Source organism: Diadema setosum, chromosome 3 (genome assembly GCF_964275005.1).
Source record: "Diadema setosum chromosome 3, eeDiaSeto1, whole genome shotgun sequence".
NCBI classification, from domain to species: Eukaryota; Metazoa; Echinodermata; class Echinoidea; order Diadematoida; family Diadematidae; genus Diadema; species Diadema setosum.
This window is the reverse complement of record NC_092687.1, coordinates 6,717,606-6,727,719: the sequence shown is the minus strand read 5'-3', so window position 1 is coordinate 6,727,719 and position 10,114 is coordinate 6,717,606. Positions and strand designations below refer to the sequence as shown.

The 10,114-nt window shown below is 41.0% G+C and overlaps 1 protein-coding gene across 1 annotated transcript; it reads left to right on the top strand.

Moving 5' to 3' along the window:
• The first annotated feature begins 1,246 nt into the window (after nt 1-1,246).
• LOC140226694 (uncharacterized) lies at nt 1,247-4,377 on the top strand. The gene is made up of 3 exons (XM_072307134.1): nt 1,247-1,426; nt 2,476-3,568; nt 3,836-4,377. The coding sequence occupies exons 1-3, from the start codon at nt 1,247-1,249 to the stop codon at nt 4,375-4,377; spliced, it is 1,815 nt and encodes a 604-aa protein (XP_072163235.1).
• The last annotated feature ends 5,737 nt before the right edge of the window (nt 4,378-10,114 follow it).

Sequence of the window (10,114 nt, the reverse complement as noted above, 5' to 3'; positions counted from 1 at the left end):
AAAGAAATTTTCGCAGTTCTGGTGAAGAAGCTTGAACTGGGTGGTGTAGAATATGAACACACAGACCAGAGTGAGAGTACAGATGAGATTGAGAGTGCTGGTAGAAAAACTGTTCCAAGTACTACAACTACTAATGAGATGAGGGTAGATTCCACACAACTAGAACTGGCAAGATTGGAGTTAGAAAAAGAAAAAATGAAAGCAGAAAATCTGAGACTTGAACAAGAGTTAATGCAACGTCAAATTGAGTTGACCCAGGCGCAGGCCAGTAGCGTCCCAGGGGATAGGCCTATGTATGTTACTATGTCGAGATCAAAGACGCCTGACATTGCAAAAATGGCAAACACAGTCCCCCGCTTTGATGAAGAGGATGTAGACTCTTTCTTTTTCTCCTTTGAGAGAATAGCCAGGAATTTGGAGTGGGAGAAGAAATATTGGTCTATGATAGTACAACAAAAGCTCACAGGCAAGGCACATTCAGTAGTGTCTGCTCTCTCGGATGAGGAGGCAAATAACTATGACACAGTTAAGGAAGCAGTCCTTCTTGCCTATCAGTTTAATAGTCCCAGAAGCTTACAGGCAAAAGTTTCGAGGATATAGGAGAGGTTCGAGACAGACCTACGTAGAGTTTCAGAGAGAAAAAGAAATTCTGTTTGATCGATGGGTTCGATCAATGAAAGTAGATCTCACTTATGACAATTTGAGAGAGATAGTGTTGATGGAGGAGTTCAAGAAATCGACACCTCCAGATTTGAGAACATATTTGGAAGATCGAAGAGTACATGATGTAAAGAGTGCAGCAGTCACCGCTGACCAGTATGAGTTGACACATAAAGTGAAAACAAAAAGTCCTGAGGGAAAGAGGAAATTTGATCAGTTTAGAAATCCTGACACTCAAAAGTGGCACAGTAGTCATAGTGAACGCAAGGATAAAGTAAAGACTGAATCACAGAAAGAGCGACCAAAATCGCCACGGCCTCAATACAAAGAAGTGAGATGCTTTTTCTGTGGGAAAACAGGTCACATTAAGTCTGAATGTAGGCGATTGCTGGAACAAAATGAAGCAAAAGAAAAACAAAAGCAAAGAGCAACACATGGTTTAGTCCATGCAGACACACGTCCACAGAACAGTTCAAATGCTGAAACAAACGAGAAACCAAACCAGACAGCCACCAATGGTTTTGTTAAGTCAAGTGTAAGTGATGAACAGCGTCATCCAAATGTTGTGAAAAGCAGTGTCTTAAAAATGACAGATAGGTGTTCAAGTGGTGTGGATGAAAAGTACAAGGACTTCATTTCCAAGGGTACAGTAACCATTGCTGAAGTTAGAGTACCGGTAGTCATCCTTCGTGATACTGGAGCTACACAGTCCCTCATGGTAGGAGATGTGAAGGGTATGCCCATAGATTGTAACACGGGTAGAAAGGTACTGATACATGATGTCAATGGAGGAACTCAGGCGGTCCCTCTTTTCCGAGTGAATTTGGATAGTGGACTGATTTCAGGGGAAGTGATTGTGGGAATTGTTCCATTTCTCCCTATGGATGGAGTTTCCTTTTTGCTTGGTAATGACCTTGCAGGAGGTCGAGTGAGTGTCCTTCCGGTTGTTTCCGAAGTCCCAGTGTACGAGCAGGAAACTGAAAACTTGTCGATGAATTTCCAGAAGTATTTCCAACATGTGCTATCACAAGATTTCGAGCAAGTGAAGCAGAGCGTGAGAGAAAGGAGTCTGAAAGTGAAATTTCTCTTGGTGACACATTCTTTGGAAAGGTGACTAGTGAAGATGAAAGAGAACAAAGTTGGGAGGAAGGTGTGTTCGGTTAGCCAGCTTTAATCAAAGCACAGATGGAAGATGAGGATTTGTTGAAGTTGAGAGAGGGTGCATTGACTGTAGATGAGGCGAAGGGAGTGCCAGAATGTTTCTATGTAAAGTCTGGTGTTTTGCTGAGGAAATGGCGTCCTCCAGATCGTCCCGCAGATGAGGACTGGACGGTTGTCGACCAGATAGTTGTTCCTCCGCCGTATCGAAAGGAAATTCTACGTCTTGCACATGAAATTCCAATGGCCGGACACATGGGTGTCAAGAAGACTTTGTGTAGAATCAGAACTCACTTCTTCTGGCCCAAGATGAGAAAGGATGTGTCTGAATTTTGTCGAACGTGTCATGAATGTCAAGTGGTAGGAAAACCACAACATGCCATTAGACCTACGCCTTTGATTCCTATTCCGGCTTTTGAGGAGCCATTTAGCCGTGTGATGGTAGATTGCGTTGGTCCATTGCCGAAGTCCAAGTCAGGATGTCAGTATTTATTGACTGTGATGGATGTTTCCACGAGATACGCAGAAGCATTTCCGTTGAGGAGCATAACTGCTAAGTCAGTTCTGGATGCCTTGTTGACTTTCTTTACTAGGTATGGGCTACCAAAAGAAATACAGTCGGATCAAGGTAGCAATTTCATGTCTCGTGTCTTTCAGGAGTTGATGTACCAGCTTGGTATTCAACAGATCAAGTCGTCTGCATATCACCCGCAATCACAGGGGGCCTTAGAAAGGTACCATCAGACGCTTAAAACGATGCTGAAGGTCTACTGTCAGGATAATCCCAGGGACTGGGATAAAGGGATCCCTTTTCTTCTCTTCGCTGCTCGTGAAGTGCCTAATGAATCCACTGGATTCTCTCCCTTTGAGTTGGTGTTTGGGCATGAGCCAAGAGGGCCCCTGAAAGTTGTAAAGGAGCAGCTGTTGTCTGATGAGGAAGAGAAAGATTCCAATGCCTTAGACTACATCTCCATGTTCAGAGAGCGTCTTGTGAGAGCGAATGAAGTGGCGAGAGAACACTTGAAGTCTTCGCAACAGACAATGAAGGAAATCTTTGACCGAAAGGCAAAGAGTCGTGTGTTTGAGGTTGGAGACAAAGTCTTAGTTCTACTTCCATTGCCAGGAGATGCATTGAAGGCTAAATTCAGTGGTCCCTATGAAGTAGAGAGGAAGCTTGGGAAGGAGACTTATGTGGTGAGCATGCCTAATCGTAGAAAAACCAAGAGAGTGTGTAACGTTAATATGTTGAAGAAATACCATGAACGTGTAGAAGACGTAGGTGCAGTTGTGAGTGAGAGTGTCCTACACAGTGCTGAGAAAAGTGCAGAAGAGTTTGAATCTGATGCTCCAGATTCTCAGAGTGTGAGTTTCAAGTCAGGAATGATTCCGCGAGTAGAGAACTCAAAGGCACTAGAAAATCCAGAGTTACTGCTTAGTCATCTGTCTGATTCGGAGAGGCAAGATGTTGTCGACATCTTCCAAGAATTTCCGGAGGTTTGCAGTGATACATTGGGCTGTGCGAAAGACACTGTTCATACAGTAGATGTTGGTGAAAATGCACCCATAAAGCAGCATCCATATCGGATTCATCCTGCTAAGAGAAAACAGGTTGATAGGGAGGTAGATTTCATGCTTGCAAATGGAATCATAGAGCCCAGTAACTCAAACTGGAGTTCCCCGGTAGTGCTAGTCCCAAAGTCAGACGGAACGTCCAGGTTTTGTGTAGATTACAGGAAGGTCAATACCATAAGTAAGACTGATTCGTTTCCGCTTCCTTTGATTGAGGAATGTATTGATCGGGTAGGAAGTGCTGAGTATGTCAGCAAATTGGATTTGATGAAAGGGTATTGGCAGGTGCCATTAGACAAAGATGCAAGAGAGATCTCGGCGTTTGTCACACCCTCCGGGTTATACCAGTGTCGTGTCATGCCCTTCGGGATGAAAAATTCCCCCGCAACTTTTCAACGGATGATGAATCGAGTTATTGGTGGTCATGATAACTGTGTTGTCTATATAGACGATGTGTTGGTTTTCAGCAATACTTGGGAGGAGCATGTTGCTCATCTTCGAGAGCTGTTCCAGAGGTTGTCACATGCAGGACTCGTGGTGAATCTGGCCAAATGCGAGTTCGGGAAAGCTTGTGTGACTTACCTAGGTCACAAAGTAGGCCGAGGTAGCGTCGCACCACGAGATGCCAAGGTCCGAGCCATCGTGGACTTCCCAGTGCCGTCATCGAAACGGGAGCTTCAGCGCTTCATGGGAATGTGCGGATTCTACCGGAGATTCGTCCCCAACTTCAGTCACCTGGTGGTGCCCTTGACGGACTTGTTGAAAAAGGGTACAACGTTCCAGTGGTCGGCGAGCTGCCAGGATGCGTTCCAGAAGCTGAAGGCCGTCCTCATGAACGATCCCGTGCTCATCGCACCAAACTTCGAGAGGAGCTTCCAGCTGGCTACGGATGCTAGTGACCGAGGAGTAGGAGCCGTGCTACTTCAGGATGACGACAACGGACACAGCAAACCCGTGTGTTTCTTCTCCAAAAAACTGAATCGCCATTAGCAAAAGTATTCAACTGTGGAGAAGGAATGCCTCAGTGTAGTTCTAGCCGTGCAACATTTCGAAGCGTATTTGGACGGTGGAAGAGACATCGTGGTGTACACTGACCATAACCCATTGACATTCTTAGAACGCTTCAAGCACAAGAATCAGCGTCTCTTCCGTTGGAGTTTCATTCTCCAACCGTACCCACTGAGAATTGTGCACATAGCAGGAAAGGACAGCAAATTAGCAGACGCTTCGTCGCGAGTTTGAAACTGTGCGCGCTGATAATGTTGCCGAACGATAATTATATCAAATCTACAGTGAAACCTACATCAAGCTGAACATTTCAAACAGGACTCAAAACAGACAAGAAACTGATGTTGATTTTTTTTTGTATATGACAAAGTATACATAATTATGTTTATGTATTTTCGTTCAGTTTTCTTCCTTTCCCAAGGATCTGTGAAGGAAGAAATTGTATTTATGTTAATCATATTTGTTTTAAGCGAAAACAGTATATGTGAGTGATGCTAGGAAGTATGAGAAAGTACTAGTACACAATATTCTGTCTTTATAAGAAGACATCGCTTGAAAAAGTTCATGATGTGTTACACGCCAAACATTGTATGATATTTTGAAAACCCAACATTACAGGAAGCGCCAGGATACAATATCTGTGGTGTGTAAGATTACGGTGAAAGTTGTGCTTCAGTTGCACACTTCTACATGTATTGTGATTTCATTCAATGTACCAAAGAGTCAAAGGATTCAGATTTGTATGTGTACCGATACGTTACAGAGTTAATGCTCGCAAATGCAAAAACAGTATAGCAAAACACAACCGGCCAGTCACATGAAAACTGTTGATCAAATTATGAGTCATAATTATGCCAACCGATTTGTGTTCAAACAAAAGAATTTGTGTTGTTTTTTAAAAATGAAAAGTGTTGAGTGACAGTGAGGCATAAAGAAGCCAACATGTTATAATGTCACTTTTGTAAATTAATAACCTGTATATGTATTTCGTTACAGAGTGACAGCGTCACATTTGTGTGTCGAGTATGATCTCGATATTTTCCAGAGTTTGCACATATATTACAACATCTTATCGCGTGACAGTACATATGTGTGAAGGGACAAAAAGAAATGTCCGATGTTCAAAATTTTGTTGTCGTTTTGGCTAACGTATGACGCAGAGTTGACATAAGTATAAGATGTATTAGCAAGTACATTGAGTAGATGTACACATGTGTTGACGTGTTTAAATACGATTTTGTTATAATCAAGAAATGTGTGCTGTTACCACATTCAGTGAAACTCCAGTGAAAGTTTGTGTTGGAGAAACAGACATATCTTTGCAACAGTCAGAACAATTTCAGGAAGTGTATGTCGTTGGTTTTCACATTTAAAGATGAAGTGTATTGTTACCAAAAATATATATATATATATATTATTCATGCCTGAAGTTTATTAGTCAAATATGTGAAGATATAATTACAGTCGAGACTACCAGAAAGCACAGTCTCAGTCAAAATAGTGATACTACTGGAGAAATGATTGATTACATCTGGTGTAATTTTTCCAGATTATGTGCACTCGTATTTGCACCCGTTGAAAACAGTTTCACATTTGTATTACTGTAGACTGTTGATTTGTGTATTTACATGTTTTGTAGGGGGCTTGTCAAGTTTCATATATTGTTCTAAAAGTGGACAATGTTGATGCCGGAGTTAACTGATTCTGATAAGGCTCAAAATCAGTAATTATAAGTGTAGTATGCCAGGTGAGGTTGTGAGAAAACAACACAAAACTATTTGAGTTTGTAATCGTGTGAGCTGAATACGTGTAGTAAGCAAGAGAACAGTGAAGTAAGCCTTACAACGAAGGTGTTTATAGTCGAAAAGTTACATTCATAACTTTCCTCTTGTTGGGGGGAGGTGTGACGGAGAACCGTGATGTGCCTTGGTGAAACCAGGGTGGGGTGGAATAAAAGTGTCCATTCGGGACATGAGAGTTGGAGTTGGCAAACATGGCGTGAGCAGTCGCAGTCATTCGGTGCTAATCCAAGAATGTTTTGTCGGTGTATGACAGATGTTATGTCGGTGCTGACGGGTGTTCTGTTGGTGCATGACACCATTCCCGTATTATTTTCAAGATCCTACTTCTGACGTACAAAATCACACGTTATCTTGCACCCATATATCTTCAAAACCTAGTCTCTCTCCGCTCCTCCTCTTCTGCCAGATCCCTCCGTTCATCTTCCTCTCTCTAATTACTTCATGGCCCACGTACAAAAACCCGTTATGGTGATCGAGCCTTCTCTTCCATTGCTCCCACTCTTTGGAATAAACTCCCTCTTTATATTCAGAATGCCTCATCTGTCGAATCATTTAAAATTCTTCTTAAAACTCACCTGTTTAATCAGTTGTAATTTTTTTTTTCTGGAGGCGCACACAGTTATCAATTATTGTACCATTGCATCACATGTATTTTTATTTTCTTTTCTTTTCTTTCTTCTTCTTTTGTTACTGTTAACGCTGATTTTGTTAATGTTATTGTGTTTTCTAGTCTATTTGTATGAGTAGGAAAGTGCGCTTAGAAACGTCAGTATGAAGCGCCATGTAAATGCAATTATTATTATTATTATTATTATTATCATTATTATTATTATTATTACTATTTTTATTCTCAAGTGTAAAGCTAAGTTAGTACTATATGACTGAGTAGATTGGTGACCATATTTTCAAAACTGTTTAACTCTTTATGTGCCATGGTGAAAACCCCAAGTGTGCCACGTTATTCTGAGATACGAAGGTACAGTCATGCTTTGCTTTGAGAAAGAATTTTGTTTTTTCAATTTGTATAACTCCTACAAATTTCTATCAATCTGGACATTATGGTGAGCAGAGTTAAAGAGGAATGCCAAACTTTGCTTCCATATACAATGTATAATAATTATATTTTCAATATTTCTTTTGCATTACCAGTTGCTACATTACTGTAAAGGCATGACTTTTGCACATAAAATAGTGACAGAAACTTAGAATGTACACGCAAATCTAGTTGGGAACACCACTTGATAGTCAATCACCAAACAGAATGCAAGCCGTATGTGAGAGGAACAAAAGCGCGAGAAACGCTTTGATACCGCAGGATTAGCGATTTATCGATCGGTTTTGTCGGCTTTGTTTGCTGAGCAGAATATGTGAAGGTGGCACGCCGTCGACTGAGCCAGACGTGCGAACGAGGCACATAAAGAGTTAAGGACGTTCCTCAGTTGTGTTTGTGGAGCGTAGATGCGCACGCACGTGTGATAAGCTGAGTTAGCTGAGAGCAGCAGCTGCTTGTAGATCGAGCTAGAGTGTGGTACGTACGGATACCCGACAGCCGCAGGCGGCTGCTCCCCACCGCGGCCGCGCTGGGCGGCCTCGCTCGGCTCGCGTGCCGCCGACTGTACGCGTTTCAATCTGTACGTACTATGCAAAGTTCAGCAGTCCAAGCCACATATAGATGGTCATGGTAGCACAACGCTGATAGACGGAATCGGGAAGCTTGGAAGTGGAACTCAACTGTTTCCATTTTCAATCCTTTGATCTGTTTTGTGACATGCAGTTCATTATTCTGTTCATCAATATGGTTACTAAAAGTCGAGTGCTAAGGTACCTAGGTCCATAGGCCCAGTCGGGGACTGCTAGTCTACTAGAAAAGGTGTTACAACAACAACAACAACAACAACAACAACAACAACAACAAACATATGAAGAGTTTGTTTGCAAAAACCGATAAGTCCATTTTTGAAGATTTTGAAGTACGGTCTCTGTCATAAAGTACAAAATAATACCTTTTAAATGATGTATTGGTCACTACATATAAAGGTACATTTCTGAAGTTATGATCAAAAGAAGCAAAATATTTCTTATTATTCTCTTTATTTTTCTTGACCTTTAATCGCAAATATCTCCATTTGGCAAATATGGACTTATCGGTTTTTGCGAACAAACTCTTCATATTATGACACACATTTCATCTTTAGGTCTAACAACTAAAACAACATGAGTATCTCTGTTAAAATCTAAATTAGATCTAAACTTGTTATTACTAATACAACATATTTTTTTGATGTTTGGTTACAACTTGTAAAAGGTCACGAAGGTATTACCGAACATGTATTTATCACTTTCACCATTCAGATATTAATTTTTGATTACCTAATCTGGTGTAACAAAAGGAGGATTAAAGAATTTTTTTTTCAGGGGGGGGGGTACTCAAGGTATATCTCCATAGTTCACAACACGCACTTTTCCAACCACTGCAACAACAAACACATGCAATCTACAATCAAAGTCATCATATTAAGACTTGTTTTTCCTTTGGAGGACTGTCAGACTAAAGCCAAAACTCCCATTTCCTTATATTTATTCTTCTTCCTCCATTATCACTTTTTGCACGTGGTTACAGCAAATGGATGAAACAAACAAACAAACAAACAAACAAACATGGCAATGTGGAGTTTTCCGTGCTTGCGTCCACAGAATATCATTATGGCTGTGTAAGGGAAACAATAACCAAAACGCACATGGACCTTCCTTTCTGAATATTTTTCCACCATATCACTGCAATTGTGACACGTTTTTTGTTTGTTTTCTTTTTTTTTAAGAAAAGAAAATGGGGTTTTGAGTGAACCGCATGAGATTCATGCATCCTAACAGGGTATATCCCTGCATTGGTTCCTGACCAGATTTGGGGGTCCACGATGATTTCTGTTGCAAGGAGACTCTGCCCGCACAAAAGCGAGCGCATGAACCCCCCATTTTTGCAATTGTTCTGCATCAATTAACCCTTCTTCTACAATTTGATGAATTTTCGTAAAAATGACATGGGTTTTGTACAGCATGACATTAATGAACCCCACCTAATAAGGGCACCCATCACCACGATAGGTTTTTAACCATGCAGATTTTGGGGTCCTAGGATGATTTCTATCATTATGGGCGTGTTGCCAGCACAAAAACGAGCACATGAACCCCCACTTTTTATCATTTTTCTGGAATTAGTAAGCCTTCTTCTACAATTTGGTCAAGTTTCATGAAAATGACATGGGTTTTTAATGTACAGAATAAGTTTTATGAACCCACCCTGTCAGGGCATCCCTGCATAGGTTCCTGACCAGATTTTTGGGACTTACGAGGATATATGTCGCATGGGGGCACTGCTAGCACTAAAACGAGCGCATGAACCTACCACTTTCTATTCTTATTCTGGAATAAGTAAACCTTCTACAATTCGGTCAAGTTTCGTGAAAATGACATGGGTTTTGAGTGTACAGCATAAGTTTTATGAACCTTTTGTCCTTTAGCTCACCACTAACAGAAAACGTCGATGAGAAGGATTTGAGAGATTTCTTTTTATCTGCCGCGTGAGGGCGCTGATTGCTCAAGAATGAGAGTGTAAACCCTAACTTTGAAATCTTTTCTTCGTTTTGGGTACTTTTTTCTGTAATTCTTGAAAAATTGGAGAAAATATGGTGGATTTTGAAAGAATTATGATGATTTAAGTTTGTCATTGCAGATTTTGTTGCCAATCATGGTCTTGATCTATTAATGCTGTCATTTTGGTAGGACGGCAGATTAGCCATTCTTCAAAGTCCCGTAGAAGAAAAACAAGCAATTGAACTTATGGTTTTATTTACATATTTGGGCTTACGATGGGTCAAAGTTACGGTATGGAAAGTTTGAAGAAAATGACATGGACTTAA